The 16,095-nt window shown below is 51.6% G+C and overlaps 2 protein-coding genes across 6 annotated transcripts; one reads left to right on the top strand and one right to left on the bottom strand.

The window, feature by feature from the left end:
• Positions 1-331: 331 nt before the first annotated feature.
• Positions 332-3,723, top strand: LOC111162229 (coiled-coil domain containing 189). Of its 2 annotated transcripts, none has more exons than XM_022526492.1 (9): positions 332-634; positions 962-993; positions 1,508-1,573; positions 1,732-1,901; positions 2,455-2,525; positions 2,726-2,842; positions 2,922-2,991; positions 3,065-3,151; positions 3,491-3,723. In XM_022526492.1, the coding sequence occupies exons 1-9, from the start codon at positions 431-433 to the stop codon at positions 3,667-3,669; spliced, it is 996 nt and encodes a 331-aa protein (XP_022382200.1). In that variant the 5' UTR covers positions 332-430; the 3' UTR covers positions 3,670-3,723. The 2 variants fall into 2 exon arrangements, with proteins under 2 accessions (XP_022382200.1, XP_022382201.1); XM_022526493.1 differs by having other exon boundaries at positions 415-634; positions 2,922-3,003; positions 3,071-3,151.
• A 61-nt stretch (positions 3,724-3,784) lies between these two features.
• LOC111162228 (phosphorylase kinase catalytic subunit gamma 2) lies at positions 3,785-14,216 on the bottom strand. 4 transcript variants are annotated; one of them, XM_022526488.1, is made up of 10 exons: positions 14,130-14,216; positions 13,617-13,729; positions 8,490-8,665; positions 8,161-8,215; positions 7,075-7,140; positions 6,825-6,988; positions 4,911-5,001; positions 4,659-4,812; positions 4,461-4,586; positions 3,785-4,354 (listed from the first exon to the last, which is right to left on the bottom strand). In XM_022526488.1, the coding sequence occupies exons 2-10, from the start codon at positions 13,709-13,711 to the stop codon at positions 4,061-4,063; spliced, it is 1,221 nt and encodes a 406-aa protein (XP_022382196.1). In that variant the 5' UTR covers positions 13,712-13,729; positions 14,130-14,216; the 3' UTR covers positions 3,785-4,060. The 4 variants fall into 4 exon arrangements, with proteins under 4 accessions (XP_022382196.1, XP_022382195.1, XP_022382198.1 ...); XM_022526487.1 differs by having other exon boundaries at positions 14,057-14,160; XM_022526490.1 differs by lacking the exon at positions 14,130-14,216 and having other exon boundaries at positions 8,517-8,665; positions 13,617-13,851.
• Between the last annotated feature and the right edge of the window lie 1,879 nt (positions 14,217-16,095).

Here is a 16,095-nt window from a genome sequence, read left to right as displayed (position 1 = left end):
TCGGGTCCGGTTTGGTCTCTTCCTGAACACCTCCTCTTTCTCCCGGTGATTGGCCAGCAGACAGTTCCCGTGGCAACTGACACCACACTCACATCCTCCAGCCCTAAGGGCATCGCCTACCTCCTGTTAGCCACTTTGAAGCGAGGGCACGGGGGCGGAGCTTGAAACTTATTGCGCATGCTCTTTCTCTTCTCACTGATTGGTGAGCGTCCTATACTTGCTTCCCCTCCACGAACTACCTTAGCAACGGTCGCCGTTGAGACGGAGGGAGACGCTCCCTGCGGATTGGCCGCACCCGGCCTCTCTGCGGCGTAGATTGGCTGAGGCGTCGCTGGAGGGAGGACTTGACAATCACTGCGGGAGAACCGGCGTTCCCAGGACCTGGGCGGGACACAGCCTGTGGTGACCCGCGCCTAGGAAGAGCGACGAGATGATCCGCCAGAAGTCCAGCCAATTCACGGTCCTGAAGATACAGCCGGAGCGTGAACAGCCCTCAGAGCTGCAGCGGGAACCCCAGAAGGACCTCAACTCAGTGGATGGGTCCGTCACGCGGATGGTAACACGTGTGCGGACCGAGTCCAGAATCACGGCTTCGGTAGAAGCGGATGAGGATCCTGCAGCCAACTTGTTCCCGGTGAGGGCGGGACAGAGTGGTCCGTTCATGAATGCTTGTAAAAGGGCTCCCGGGCAGGGCGTCACCCGTCGTTATGTTTATTAACATTCCAGACGTTTTGTGGGTGCCTTAGTGAAGAAGCAGGGGTGCGTGACTCCGATTGTTTAATGTTCATGAATAGTACTTAGGGCCTACCGAAGCCTGGCCTGCCAGCGTTGCTCATACACAATCCTTAAAATGAGAAGGCAAGTTAGCAGGTTCTTAGGCCCGCTGGAGATTCCAGATGGGTCAGGGACTGGGGCCAGGGACGGCAAAGCTCCGCCTGCCCAATCCGTTTTCTCTCCGCAGCCCCCGTTGCCCCAACCCCGGATCTGCATGTGGTGAGTGTGAAGAATCTTGGGGAAAGCTACACTTTACGCTTGCATTATTCCTCCCCAACAGTCCTGTCAGACAGCTGGGGCATTCCCCGTTTGATAGATGAGGAAACTACAATTATCCAAGATGACTAGATCTCCAGCCTTCCTGCCTCCCCAGTCCAAAGAGGGAGGGTGGGAAGAAGACTACAGATGTAAATGCAATACCGACTGCTAGGGAGCGTTGTATAAACGGAGACACTGACGCTGTAGGGAGTGGCAGAGACAAGAACTCATTACCTAATCCTCAGCTTTATAAATGAAGAGAATCCTAAGAGTTCCTTTACACCATATCCCTCATTTACAGATGGAGAAAGTTACAACCAGAGAGGAAGTGACTTGCCCAATGAGAGTAGTAGAAGGGCAAACCCTCAAGCTGAGGTCTCCTGGTTCCCAGTCCAATGCTCTAGCCATCGCAGCCCTGTCATGAGACTAATGCCTGATGGCCACCAACACCTATTCTCCTCTTGTCTTACGACAGGAAGTACCTGGATATCCATTCCATGCACAGGCTGGAGAAGACAGCCAACACTGAGGAGATGAAGGAGTATGGGGATGGGACAGGGAAGAGCAGAAGAGCTGGCTCCTGGGGAAGGCTGAGGGCTGGGCTGGGAAGGCATGGGTGCTCAGCTCCAGAATACATGGTGCACCAGTGAGGGGTGGTGAAGGGGCTGCTCAGTTCTTCCTTCCTGTCTCCCTCCCAAGGGTGCTAGCTGAGCTCTTGGGGCTAAGCTGTCCTGAGCAAAGCCTGAAGGAGGCCATCACCCTAGACCTCTTCTCCCACGCACTCATCTTCTGCCGTCAGCAGGGCTTCTCACTGGAACAGACATCGACAGCTTGTGCCCTGCTCCAAGATCTTCATAAGGCCTGTGTTGGTGAGAGGAGGCGGCTACCAAAGGGTTTGAGCCCAGGGGACAGTGAAGGCTGGGATGGCACAAGGGACCACGGGAAGCAGTAGTGGATTACCACCTGGAATCTTCGTTCTGTCATTACAAGCAGCATTATCATGCACAAGTTATTTCAGCTTTGAAACCATCCATTTCCTTATAGACAGCACCAACTTTATGAGACTGTTCTGAGGAATACTGTAGGTAATACACACAAATATAGAGACAATGCTTAGTAAATAGCTCCTCCTTCACCTCCCACTTTATTCCGGGAACTGATATCCTGTGGGATGTTTAACAAGAGCTGAAATTCCGTAGTTTTTGTTTTATTGTATGTTACTTAAGGGCAGGATCTCGTCTGTCTTGTTCAGTGCCTAGAACAGTGCATTGTGGGTGCTGTTGAGTGAATTAATGAAACAAGGACTTAACCTTAGAGCTGTTCACTTCCAAAGCTCATGCTCAGTAAGGTAGCTGTTGAGTGAGTGAAATGAATGACTATCCGGGAGGGGACTCACTTGTTACATCTTGTTTTCTCTCCCAGCAACCCCCTTGGGCAACGTGGAGGAATGTTACCGCTACTTCATCAGTGTCCTTTTTTGCCATGGAGTCAGGGTCAGTTCCCCTGAAACGAGATCTTTGGTCTCCCACAGATAAGGTCTAGCCCAGTCTCCTGTCCTCTCGCACACTCATCACCCTCATCTTCCTCTGAAGGCTGCAGGGGGCTCTCCCTGCTCCTCCATGAAGGGGCACCAGGAGAAAAGGTCAGGGTTCCTGGAGGTGATCAGTCCTCTCACTCCCAATCATCCCCACAGCGGCCCCCCTTCAGTATCAACCTCTTTAGGGAGGAACAGCTGCTGGCCCTGGCAGATTATGTGGTCAACACCTACTTTCGCCACTTTAAGCTCTACAAATATGTCTTCACGCCCCAGGTACGGAGGCCGCCCTTCACCTCCCCCTTTCACTCAGTGCAGATGTCCTCCTCTCAGTCTCTCTCCTTCTCCTTCCCAGGTGCGACTGGATCTGTCTTTGACTTACATGGGGCTACAGCCCCCCAAGCTCTTGCCAGAGGAGGAAACAGGTAAGGAAGAATGCTGGGGCTGGGGTTGGGGCTGGGGCTGGGGCTGAAGGCTCTTCCTGCTTCTGGCCTGCAGAGAAAGGCGGCGAGGAGGTGGAGCAGGGCATCAGCCCACAAGAGGAACCAGAAACAGGGGTCCAGCCAGAGCCGGAGCCAGAGCCAAGTGAGGATGGGTTAGGGTCCCCCGTGACTTTGGGCAGGTATAAAATGAAGGGTTTAGATCACATCAGGACTTCAGGTCTGTTTTAGGCACAGTGTCCTTTCTCCAAATACTTCCTTATGCAGAAGTCCAAGGTGACAAACAGGTAATAAGAGTGCAGCTGCTGGGGGTGAGGCAGGAGTTATCTGCTGATCGGCAACCCAGAGGATCCAGGCTGGCCAGCTCCCCCACCTCTCTCCGCGGAAGGGTTATAGCTGGCTTTCCCTGAAATAGAGCTACACTGCCACTGGTGCAGCGGCACAGCATCTCTGCTGACCTGCCCCTTCTTCCCTGTCCTGGCAGGCGAGGTCTCCAGCCTGCAAGCCTACATCAGGACCCAGATGAACAAGGAGCTGAGGAAGCTCCAACAGCTGATGGAGGAGCAGCTCCAGGCCAGCGAGGAACGGCTTAGCAGCAAGCTGACCACCCTAGAGCGGCCCTTCCAGCCACCTTCTGGCAAAGGCAAGAACAAGACCAAGTGACCCCCAGCATTTTCCCCAATAAAGGCCCAGGGCATGGCAGCCCCATCCCCGCCCTGCTCCCGAGCACCTTCTGGGCTCCCGTGCCAAAGCCGGACACCAGACACTGGGCACCGGCTCCCTCTGGCATGCAGATTTTATTGCAAATGCGGCAGAAGCAGCACAGATGAGGCCAGGCGTGGTGTTGCGAGTGGCTGCCTTCCCCCTCTGCTCCGACCCCAAAGCCCCGGCTGGTGGGGGCAGGGGTACATGGCTGTTCTTCATGGTAGTACAAGCAGTGGTGGGCCTGGCCAGCCTGAGGGGCAAGGCCCGAGGCCAAAGCCCAGAAGGGCTGGAATGATAAAAGTCCTCCTCCTGGAGAGTCCTACACTCTGGGGTCCCCGGGGCCAAAGTGCTAGCCCAGCACCAGCACAGCATCCTCCTCGGGGATAGCAGCGGAGTCCCCCTCCTCTTCAGGGCCCGTGATGGGAAAAGGCCCGGGGGGCTGGTGCTGGAAGAGGGCGGCGCGATTCTGTTGCTCCCCCTTCTTCACCCAGTGCCCATAGAGCCGGAAGGCACAGCTGTCAATGAGGCGCCGCACAGGCCGCAGCGCGTAAGGGTCCCTCAGCAGTGCGCTCTTGGTCAGTGGCCGGACACGCTGGGTGCTTAAGGCCACGCGTCCCGCAGCAAGCACGGTCCACACTGCCACCTGGTGGGGAGGCGGGGGGGCCGTGTGAGCTCCAGGGCAGTAGCCACCATAGGAGAAAGATCACGGCACAGAGGAGCAGGTGCAACCCCGAAGCTCGCAGGCTTACCCGGAACCGCTGGCGGGGCGTGAGGTTCCAGGGCTGGCTGCCTTCACAGCGCTCAAAGAACGGGTGCTGCAGGGCCTGGTCCGCTGTCAGGCGCTCCTCAGGGTCCACCTGGAGCAGCCTGGAGATCTAGGGGGAACCCCAGAGCATGAGAGGCAGTGCTTGGGCCTCCTCCCCAGCCCACTCACAGCCTTGGCTCACCAGGTCTTTGACCGTGTTGGAACGGTCATCCCACTCGGGCGAGCTGAACTGGTACTGGCCTTCCATGATCATGCGTAACATCAGGATCTGGCGGCGGTGCCAGAATGGTGGTGAGCCAGCCAGGAGTGTGAACAAGATCACGCCGCAGGCCCAGCTGGGGGAGAGAGCGGAGTCAGGCAGAACGAGGTGCCAGGCAGGCGTGTGAACGATGGAACACAGAGGAGCGTGGAGGCGGGGAGACCGGAAACTCACAGGTCGACCTCCTTTCCGTAGCCGGGGTGGGTCTCATCCATGGAGCATTTAAGGATCTCTGGTGCTAGGTACCCTGGGGTCCCACACAACTCTGGGGAGAGAAGGCTGAGATTGATGGATGCCACAAGCTCCTTCAAGGGTCCCGAACTCCAGACCTCTGCTTGAGCCCCCACACTGCCAGGGCCGAAAGGGTTCCCATTCTGCTCCTGCCCACCGTCCGCTGAGGGCTCACCTAGCCCCATCCCTGCTGAACAACTCAAGTGACCACCAAGATTCCTTGTGGTATTCCTGGGAAAATCTGATTTTTGGACTAACTTCAGTCACCGTATCTTTTGGCGCCTCCATCCCACCCACCCACCCCTTACACAGCCTTTTATCACGTTTTTACATACATAATACACACGGAAAACAAATCTTCACTCTTTTCTATGTTCCTTTCTGCTCAAATTGATTCCTCCACCTATGATCGCTATTCTGTATAGTGGAATCAGCACTCAAACCCAAGGAGAACGAGTGGGCCTATGGGATTTCTTAAGGCACACACTAGGTAAGTCTCTCATTTAAAATCCTTCCCTGGCTGCCCCCACCCCCACCCCATTCGGCCTTGGGCTCAAGTCTAGACTTCTCCAACACAGTGCCCTCTACGACTTGATCCAAGCCTGTTATATGTAGCTGCTTCTGCTTCACGCACCAAATCTTCCATCTTGGCAACTGCCCAACTGTGTTCTGTGCCATACTTCCAGGAGAGCTTAATAGGCCTGACTCTCTGGGTAATTAATTCCCACCAAAAGTATTGAAGAATGCCCACCATGTACCAGGCACCATACTAGACACTGGTGAAATTAGATGTGCCCTTACCAAGCTGTCTATCCGAAAGCAAACAAGAAATAATAGAGTAAGATGTGTGTCCTGAAGGGAGAAGAAGAGAAAGCAGGGGATCTAACCTAACCTGGAGCTTTAAAGGGAAACCTGAGTTCCTAAAGCCAAGGGCAAGGGTGGTGTGGGGGAGGAGCAAAGATGGTTCCAGAATGGGGAAAAGTGTATGGGGAAGCCCAAAGGGAAACAAAGCACAGCATCCGCAAGACAAACATGTTAAGTCCATAGGTTATGAACATGAGCTCTGGAGTCAGACTGTTCAAGTTCAGGTCCCAGCTACCTGACTGTGGGCAAGTCCCCTCACCTCTTTAAGCCCATTTATCAAATGGTGATCCAGACACTATCTCAAAGAGGGGTCAAGAGGATCTAGAGACCCCAGCTATATAAAGACTTAGTGCGGTGCCAGTGAGCGTCAGCTGTTAATAGCACAGCGCCAAGCCAATGAGGGACAGAAAGTACAATGTTAATAGCTCTAAGGAGTCCACAGTCAGACTTTGTGAAGTCTTCCATTTGCACTAAAAATATCTCTGTCACAATGGTGACACAATGCTGTCACACAGGGTGAGTCCCAGTGCACCAGTGGAGCAGCACAGTCTGGCCGCATGGGGCTCTTCCTAGCACCTAAGCAGCACACTGCCATCCTATCTGTACCAAAACCCAAACACGCAGCTGAGGCCTATTATCCACCCCCACCCCTCCACCGCCTTCTTCCTCGGGACAGGCCCAGCTCTGGAGACCCCTCCTTCAGTAGGTCCCTCCAGCTGAATCAGGCGCTCCTCCATCCTGGCTTCCCCTGCATGGTCCCTTGCCTGGCTGTGTCCCACGACCTGCACACCTGTCTCTGTCCCCTCCCCCGCGCAGACTGGGAAGCCCACTCAGATGCACACAAGGCTTTGCACACAGAAGGTACTTGGCAAGTGCTCACTGACTTCTCCCTTTTTCTTGATACCTGGGTACTCGGTTGTCAGACCCAGCTAACCAGCCTCAGGCCTGGGTCCCCTTCCCTCCCAAGCCTCTTAGGGCGCCAGGCCCCCTCACCTCGGAGCTTCTCGCCAGGTTCCAAGTGGCAGGAGAACCCAAAATCTGAAAGTCGGATCTGCATATTGTCATCTAGGAGAATATTCTCGGGCTTCAGGTCTCGGTGCACAATGTTGTTGGCGTGGAGAAAGCTCACTGCTTCCAGCAGAGACCTCATGATGGACCTGGGGAAGGCACAGTCTCCTCGTCTGCTTCTCCCTACCCCGCCCTGCCCCCTGGTCACCCCACGGGCCACAGGCTCAGTCATTACCTGGTTTCCTTTTCGGAGAGGGCCACCTTCTCTGTGAGGTAGTCAAACAGCTCTCCCTTCCGCATCCTAAGGGACAGGAGGGGTTGGGAGGTGGGTGTACCTTACATGGGGGCTGGGAAAAATAAGCCAGTGCTCATAGAAAATACCATGGAAGAGGCCAGGGGAGAGAGAGTCCTCTTTGGTTTTTTTTTGAGCGATCAGAGTGCCCTAAGAGTGAACTGGATGCCAGGGGCAGTTTGGCCCAGGGGTTGCCAGTCAAAATACATGCGCCATGCCATGGCTGCTGTGCTAGCAAGAATAAGAACCTTCTTGCAGCCGCAATTTATGGGAGGTCCTCATTATATGAGACTCATTATATTCAAAGAGGACCCTCTAAAGTGAATCTATTTAGATCATGGACCAAAACTTCACAGGTAATAATGGCAAAAAAGATGGGCAGGATCTTATTTTTATCTTGTCTTTCAAAAACCAAGTTTCTTACTGCAACTCTGTGTCGACCCTCGAAGTCAGGGGTTGCCTGGGGGCATGCAACTGTTCTGCAAAGCTGCATGGCGAGGGGACAGACACTTCCTACCTCCCCCGCCCCTTTTGCAGAGGGTCATTTCTGTATGAAGGCTTTGTGAAATTTTTCCAGGGGTCTCTCTTAATTACTTGCTATTCAAACCACTCTTCTGAAGTGCCTTTGCACTGGTTTACACTATATTGTAGAACATCTCACACTTGGATTCAGACTACCCAGGAAATGAACCAATGGGCAGAGACAAACACCAAGTAGGGTGTTCACAGCAAGAGATAGGGGAGCAAGAATCTGTCAAGAAGTATTCAGCTCTTCAGTCTTCCCTGCTGATCTTATAACCATGGGGGACTGGGACAATGTGCCTGGGGGGTCACGGAAACCCTTTTTAACTGGCTGGTCATGAGCACTCTGGAAGAACTCGTCTCCTCAGGGCACCCAGGGAGAGGGGCCTGGGCTACGGGCCCATGGGAAGTGTGAGCAGGGTAATCTTAGCCCACTGTGTTGTCAGGCTGGGGCCATGCATGGAGGGGAGGAGGATGCTTCTCAGATCAGGGCAGGGAGATACTCACAGGTCAAACACCAGGAACATGAAGCTAGAAGACTCGTAGGAATCGATGAGAGTGACTGGGAAAGAGGCAGAAAGGCAGAGATACGGAGATAGAAAGGAGCAGGTGCAAGTTAAAGGGGCGTTCCACCCCAAGGTGCAGTGGGCTGTTATTGGGAAGGAAGGAGAACCAAAAGGAGGCAGTAGGGACCCAAAGGCTGGCCACACTGTGAGGTGGAACGGAGCCATGATGAAGGGAGCAGAGGTGTGGAGGCAGTGCTGGGGGGAATGGGCTGTGGGCAGGGCCGGCAGGAGGTGGCTGTCGGCTAATGGGAGCGGGGAACGCAGCCTCACTGATGTGGGGGTGGCCGGCGACCTGGCGAAGGATGTGCGTCTCTCGCCGCGTGGCTTCTCGCACCTCCTCTAGCTGTTCAGGACTCAGCCGCTCAGCTGTCACCTCCATGATCTTCACCGCAAACTCATGGCCAGTGGCTCGATGAACACAACGGCGCACCACAGAGCTCACTCCTCTGCCAGAGTCAGACCGCACACGCGTCAGGACCTCCTGCTCTCTCATTTCCACACAGAGTGGAGCCTCGCCATCCTTGTACCCGCTGCACCGTATTCTGAAGCCCCATCTGGACAATAAGGCAGCCTACTGCGGTTCACCCTGGCCTACGGCAGCTTCACAGTAGCCTCAGCAAGCCATGTGAGTACCCAGCAAGATGCAACACAAAGCTCACAGGGAAGGCAGGCGGGGTGCTGGGTTCGAATCCAGCCTCAGCCACTCCCTGCATGGAGAAGCTTAGGGAGGTCCTTTCCACACTGAGCCCCAGAACCTGCCCCTTCTCCCGGAACCCCACAAGGAGAAAGCAAGAAGAAATGATCTAAGGCTCCCTCCAAATTTTACTCACACTTCCCTTGATTACCCCTTCTGAATCCCAAAGTTCTCCTACAATACCTCAAGTGTAAGAGGCTCCAAATAAACAGCAGACCATTGACTGGAGAACAAAGTTGTGAATCAGGAGACCTTGGTGTAGGTCCCAAATGTGCCACTAACTAACCTCCAAGTGACCCACTGACATCAGGTCTCTGGACTTCCATTTTGCGAGCTCTGAAGTGTGGACAACGCCAACTTGAAGAGGTGTCAAATGCCATGAGGTAGAAGAAGAAAAATCCATTTGGCATGGTGAAGAGAAAGTCCTAGACATGTATTTCCTGGCTTGGAATCTGTCGCCAATTCCTTACGATCCTACAAGTACCTCAGGCTAAGTATGAATCTCTCTAAGATCGGACCTCACACCACATTTCCTGTGCTCGTTCCCTGGCTGCCCTTCATGGCTTCCTTTGCTCTTACATAATTCCTTTTGCTTAGAATGCCTGTCACCCACATCTCTGTTTCCATCAAGAGATCTAAACCACTGACCCTCCAGCCAAACACAGCCCAGAGATGTGTTATGTTTGGTCAGTGAGCTGTTCTTTTCAAATCTGAATTCCCATCTTAAGTGGGACAAGAACCTTCTAGCTGCTACAGTGCTCACCACTTCCTACTATCTTACTCTTTGCCACTTGACAGTTTTCATTCCCCCATTAACAGTAATGCCATTCAATCAGACTCCCAAACTAGAAATCTTAGTAGAGTTCTTGGTATTCCCCTTTCTTTCACAATCTACCACATCCAACCAGTCCACTCCCTCTGGTGTGTTTCTCAAATCTGCTTCCTAGTACTCCACCCCCACAGCCATAACGGCCTCCTCACTAATCTCCCCGCTGCCAACCTCGGCCACGCAACCCATCCACCACACTGCTTCCAGAATGACCGCCCCAGTTATGTCATTCCTGCTTAAAACCTTTCCAGCTTAAATTCTCAACTAAGCTCTAAGCATACCCTCATTCCTCAGTGGGACCCCTAGAACAACTGTGCTCTTTTTAAGTGAGCCCTAATAATTTCAACCTTATACAGTTAACTATGGAGGACACTCAACACTGTATTCTCTCCATACTGCCTCCCTATTACCTGCAAGATAGAAGTAAAATCCCAGTTCCTTCACCTGTCATTCAAGGCCTTCACCAAATGGTCTCAGTTTCTTTGCAGCCTCATTTTTGGCTATGTCCCTGCTATTCAATCTTTGTTTCAGTGACTTAGAACTTATCACCAATTTCTAGAATGCAGCAAGCTCTTTTAAAGCTTCAGACATGGGGCGCCTGGGTGGCTCAGAGGGTTAAAGCCTCTGCTTTCGCTTGCGTCATGGTCCTAGGGTCCTGGGATCGGGCCCCGCATCGGGCTCTCTGCTTGGCGGGGAGCCTGCTTCCTCTTCTCTCTCTGCCTGCTGCTCTGCCTACTTGTGATCTCTGTCTGTCAAATAAATAAAATCTTTAAAAAAAAAATAAATAAAGCTTCAGACATGAAGACTTCAGACATGAAGATTTCATACATGAAGAAACTGGCACTCTGGGAACTCATTTAGTGAGAGTGTACAGGTAATTTACTGTGCAGGAGAAACACAGGGAAAAGACAGAGACCAGAGATGCTGCTGCTACAGTAATGCTGGAATGAGAGGCTAACGAACCCTATTCCCTGACCTGCTTTCTCCGAAACTGATCTCTCTGCACCCCATGGCAGTGGAACCATTGTTCTTCTCTAAGGGCTCTCCTAGCTTCAGTGAATCCTCCTTTACCTGGTCCTGAAACCCCACATCAGTTTAGGACTTGGATGTCAGCTCTCTTCTTTTCCAGATACCCTTTCCCCCTGATGACCGTCCTGTCCTGGGCGATTTAAGTACCAGTTGTGCAAATGGCTCCCACTGCACTGCCGCAAGTTTTGATTCCTTTCCAGAATTCCTGATCCCAAAGGCCTCTTTAACATCTGCATGTGATATCTGAAAGAAGTCTGAACAAATCTAACAGTCAGCCCTTTCTGCTTTCCTGGCTTCAGAAGCACTGATCACGGCAGACCATGCCAGCTTTCTAGAAGCACATTCTATTCCTGTTTTTATTTCTAACTCAAAGATGCTATCTCCTTAGTCTCCCTTGCTGACTCCTCCTTTTCTAACTCCTTAATGGTGACATGCCCCAGGGTCTGAGCTTGGCCCCTTTCACTTCTTTCCATATATTTTCTCGCCAGCTACTATGCATATGCTACTGCCTCCCAAACTGATTGCTCTATCACAGCTCTATCTCGAGCTGCAGGGTCATGTACCCACTTGACAGCTCCAGCTGGATATCTCAAACTTCGCATTTCCAAAGCTGAACTCTTGACTTGCTCGGCCCTCCCGGCAATCCGATCCTCCTTGGCCTTCCTCATTTCAGAAAATGGTACTCAGGCACTCAAACCCAAACCTTAGACATTATTCCTATTTACTTTTCTTCTTCTTATGGCCCATATCTGGTCTCTCAGGAAACTGTATCAGTCTCTCTTCAAATCATCACCTCAATCTACCCACTTCTGTGGGAGGCCACGATAAGGCTTGAGACGAGAACCAAACCAGGCCCTTGACTTGTGCCTCCTTTAATGGCTGAATAGCCGAACAAAAGGCTTAGGTCGATAAAGTCGAGTAGCACTGAGAAAGGGTCTGTGCTATGTGTTGTGCGCTCGCCTACGTGACTTCCCACATGTTTGCTAGTCAGAGACGATTTGGTCGGGGTCAGAAATTCTTGGCTGGTCCTTGCTGTCCTTGCACGGGCTATAGACTACACCATTGTAAGACTGTGCTGTGCTTACATAAACTATGTCTTGAGTAGCCTTGAAGTCAGTACATCTGGCGCTGGAGGGTCTGCTATTGGTGCTTGGCAGATAATGGGAAAGCTTGAAGGATTTTCTGTGCATGTTGCAAACTCTTTAGTAATCAACTAAAAATAGATACTTTCTTATGATTGTTTCTGTTAGCTATATAATGCCTTGCTGCCTTGAATAAACTTGGCACTATTGGACATCCTCCTTGGTGCTCCTCCTGCCCCCATCTCTTTGTCTCTTAATTTCTTTTCAGCATCCTCTTACTCTCTCGACCCTGGTCGATTTGTCGTGCCGGCCGCGACACACTTCTCCCCATCTCTACCACCACCATTCAAATCTAAACCACCACCATCTCTTGCCTGAATCAATCGACAGCTTCCTAACTGGTCTCCACACATCCATTCTTGTCCCCCTCCTATCCATTTTATACACAAGAGTCAGAATGATCTTTTTTAAATGTAGTAACATACTCATGTTGAGCACTTACTATGTGCCAGAAGTGTTCTAAGACTATCATATTAATTCTTCCCATCCTCACAGCAACCTACAAGGTAGGGTCTATTTTTATTCCCAATCTAAATGGCAAAACTGAGGCACAGAAAGGCTGAGTTCCTATAGCCCCCAGATCACAGAAATATAAATGAGACCATGTTAATTTAACTACCCTGTTTGAAACCATCAGTTTCACTAGAATAAAATAGAAATTCTTTATCATGGCATAAGGCCTCTATTTACCTCTCCAACTTCATCTCCTCCACCTTGTCCCACTTACTACATCCCAGTCACCATGATCATCTGCCTATTGCTTTAGAATAGGCCTTTTCTTGCCTGTGCCTTTGTATGTGCTGTTCCCTCTGCCCCAAATATATCCTCCTGTTCATGCCCATCCTTCAAGCATCAGCACCGTTAATTACTCTCATCCCCTCACCTGAGCAGATGATGACTGTTGTCTTGTTTTTGTGTTTACTGTCTCTCTCTACCACTGGAATACAAACTCCAGGAGAACAGAAAACATGTGAGACTTGTATCCCCAGTGCCTCACACAGTGCGCCTAGCACACTGTACGTGCTTAGGAAACCTTGGATGAATAAGTGTACCTGTCACTGTCTCTACAGGTGAGGCCTTCCTTCTATTTTCTGCATGCTGAACCACTACTCATCCTTCAAGACCCAAAGATCACCCCTTGTGAAAAGCTGTGGTTTTGAGCCCCATCCCACAACCTGATACCACTTGAATGCTCATGTGTCTCTTTCAGTTACTTCTTCTCCAAGGCATAAATCTCTTCTATACTCCCTGTGTTTAGCTTTGTGTCTGGCAGACCTTCGTTGCTTTAACTACGTCTGTTGAACACATAAATGAGTGAAAGAAATGGGGATTGACCCAAAGACTTAAGTCCCCAAATGGTCCTCCACTAACCACTGTTCGTTCCCATTTAGAACTATACAGGGGCGCCTGGGTAGCTCAGTGGGTTAAGCCTCTGCCTAAGGCTCAGGTCATGATCTCAGGGTCCGAAGATGGAGTCCCGCATCCGGCTCTCCACTTGGCAGGGAGCCTGCTCCCCGCCCCCACCCCCCCGCCTACTTGTGATCTCCTCTCTCTCTCTCTCTCTCTGTCAAATAAATAAATAAATAAATAATCTCAAAAAAAAAAAAAAAAAAAAAAAGAATTATCCAGCCCTCAGATGGAACCGTGTGTTCTGGCCAGGGCCCGACCTCTCCGGACCTCTGTTTCCCTGGCTTAAGCCTCACCTGCCAATGACGTCCTTAGGGTCGTACTTCTGGTAAAACTCCTTGGCCGCGGCCCAGTCGGGCAGCTCATCCTCCGGCCCCACGTCCAGTGTCATTCTGAAGGTGGTGGGGGCCTGTGTGGGGGAAACGGAAGACAGTGAGGGCAGTGAGGCCCACAGGCTCTGGGAGGACGCACATCGCGGCTCGCGGAGGCGCAGCCCTTGCGGCTGGGGCGCCAGGATCTTCGGGGATGGGGACGGGGTGGGGGAAGGATCAGGGCTGGGGAGACCCCACGAAAGGGCCTGGGGGCGGGAGGGGTGTCAGGGCAGGGAGGGGGGCGGGGGAGGGAAGGGAAAAGGTGCGGAGGAAAAAGGGAAGGGGCACACTGGAAGGTGGCTGTTGCTGCGCAGGCGCACTTGGGCGGGCACTGGGAGGGGGCGCGGGGTCTCGCGCAGGCTCACCCGCGGGGGAGGAGAGAGAAGCCAGGGTCGACGCGAAGCCGCTCTATCGCGGGGTTCGCCTCTCGTCCCTTACCTTACACCCGGGCGGCGCCGGCAACGATCCCAAGCCCCGCCCCCATCCTGTCCGCCAATGGCCAGCGGCGCTTGAAAACTGTGGTTCAAAAACAATTCCGATTGGAAATTTGCAGTCCAATAGGAAGCGGAGAGTCTCGAGGTTGGCGCGGGCCTTAGAGTTCGGAGTTACCAAAGGCAGAGACGTTGGGGCGGGGCTTCAGATGCAGCCAATTAGCGCACAGCATCTGCAAGGGATGACGGGGGCGGAGTGCTTGTTGTCTAGTGGGGTTGGAGGCCGGGAACGGGACCCGGAAGTTAGGTTTACCCGGAAGGCGTGGCTTCTGGGTATGTAGGACGCGGGACTTGCTGCGCCTCACGTTCGCTGACTTGGGCATGACTCCCTCATTCCTTTCCTAGCATCACTGTCCAAATCCGCTCTTTTTAAAATTGGCCGCCTGGTCCAAAGTGTATGCTTTCAGGGGCCGCCTCCAGCTCTTAAAACTCTCGGAGCTCGCAGCTTGGATCCCCAACTTGCCACCTGGTGTGGACTTGGACGAACCACGGCACGTCAACCAGAAGTGGCTTCTTAGTCCTCCGGCCGCTCGGATTCTTGAATACCTCCAAAGCTCTCATGCTCACCGTCTGGGGTTATACATTTTCCCAGTCTTCTACCACCGCCTCCCATAAGCCTTGGGGAGTATCACACTCTGTTCTAAGCCTGGCGAGTTGAGATATTGCCAGGAGCGACTTACTTCTTAAGACTTTTCAGTGCACAGCTCAACCCTGGCAGTCACCTACTCATTCAATAAATATTTGCCGAGCGTCTAAACGCTAAACTATCAGCGGCGGGACGGGGGGGGAGGCGGGAGGGGGAAGGCGGGGGCGGAGGGAGTCCTTACCCTTGTGGAGATCCTGTTCCAGCAAAAGAGGCACAGAATGAATTCATTTACTTCTAACAACTATCTTAGAAATGTCACTTTGGGATCACAACCATATAAGAGAAAAACGAATCCAAGTAACTTTTTAACAGAGTATTTTGACTTTATACCACCAATCTAAAGACGAAATAATTGCAAAGAAAACTTGAGCTTTACTTAGTAGGCTTATTGTTATTATAATAGGATTATTCAGAAATATTCAGAAAGTGAATATATTTTTATATTTATATATATTTGCAAATGAATAAACATATTGATGTATTTGGCAGCCAAGGTTCTTAATATGGGACTATGGAATTTGAGATGGGAAAGGGAGAGAAAGAATCTTATGACTGATTGAAATTGGAGGTATAATTTTATTTATTTATTTTTAAAGATTTTATTTATTTGACAGAGATCACAAGTAGGCAGAGAGGCGGGCAGAGAGAGAGGAGGAAGCAGGGTCCCTGCCGAGCGGAGAGCCTGATGTGGGGCTCGATCCTAGGACCCTGGGATCATGACCTGAGCTGAAGGCAGAGGCTTAACCCACTGAGCCACCCAGTCGCCCCTGGAGGTATAATTTTAAACATAGATTTAAAAATAGATATTTTCTAGCTTTAACCTCTGAAAGGGCCTAGAAGCAGTCACATCTCAGGAGAATGAGCACCACTAGTCTAGATACTGATTTCAACGTGACAGGTCCCAGTTGAAGGAACCAGGATTCCTTGGGAGAAATGACCAATTCCCAGGCTGGAGCAGAGAAAGTGTAAGATGAGCCTGGAATAATTTGTGCCAGAAAGCAAGTGAAGAAATGTGGGGACTTATCAGGACAAAAGAACCAGGCTGATGCAATTTCCACTGGTCAAAATCAGAAACAAAAAGAATAATGAGACGGAGAGGGCCACGAGGGAGCCTTCTAATGTGCTAGAAATGTTCTATTCATCTAGGTGGTGATTATACAGATGGATTTATATGAAACATTCACCAAGCCACACACTTAAGATCTGTGCACTTTACTTCATGTAAATTATACCCCAACCAAGTATTTTAAGAAGGATGACAGTAATG

The sequence above is a fragment of the Enhydra lutris genome, unplaced genomic scaffold (genome assembly GCF_002288905.1).
Source record: "Enhydra lutris kenyoni isolate GAN:26980312 unplaced genomic scaffold, ASM228890v2 scaffoldscaffold90, whole genome shotgun sequence".
NCBI lineage: Eukaryota > Metazoa > Chordata > Mammalia > Carnivora > Mustelidae > Enhydra > Enhydra lutris.
This window is presented reverse-complemented; position numbering and strand designations above follow the sequence as displayed.

What these genes read in the sequence shown, in the direction of transcription:
- LOC111162229 (XM_022526493.1), top strand. Translation starts at nt 431, where the DNA reads ATGATCCGCCAGAAGTCCAGCCAATTCACGGTCCTGAAGATACAGCCG. An exon ending in TTTTTTGCCATGGAGTCAGG is followed by an intron (nt 2,526 to 2,725) that starts GTCAGTTCCCCT and finishes TCATCCCCACAG; the next exon opens with CGGCCCCCCTTCAGTATCAA. An exon ending in AGAGCCGGAGCCAGAGCCAA is followed by an intron (nt 3,152 to 3,490) that starts GTGAGGATGGGT and finishes CTGTCCTGGCAG; the next exon opens with GCGAGGTCTCCAGCCTGCAA.
- LOC111162228 (XM_022526488.1), bottom strand. Translation starts at nt 13,711, where the DNA reads ATGACACTGGACGTGGGGCCGGAGGATGAGCTGCCCGACTGGGCCGCG. An exon ending in CGCCGGCCACCCCCACATCA is followed by an intron (nt 8,216 to 8,489) that starts GTGAGGCTGCGT and finishes CCTCTTTCCCAG; the next exon opens with TCACTCTCATCGATTCCTAC. An exon ending in CCAACACGGTCAAAGACCTG is followed by an intron (nt 4,587 to 4,658) that starts GTGAGCCAAGGC and finishes GGTTCCCCCTAG; the next exon opens with ATCTCCAGGCTGCTCCAGGT.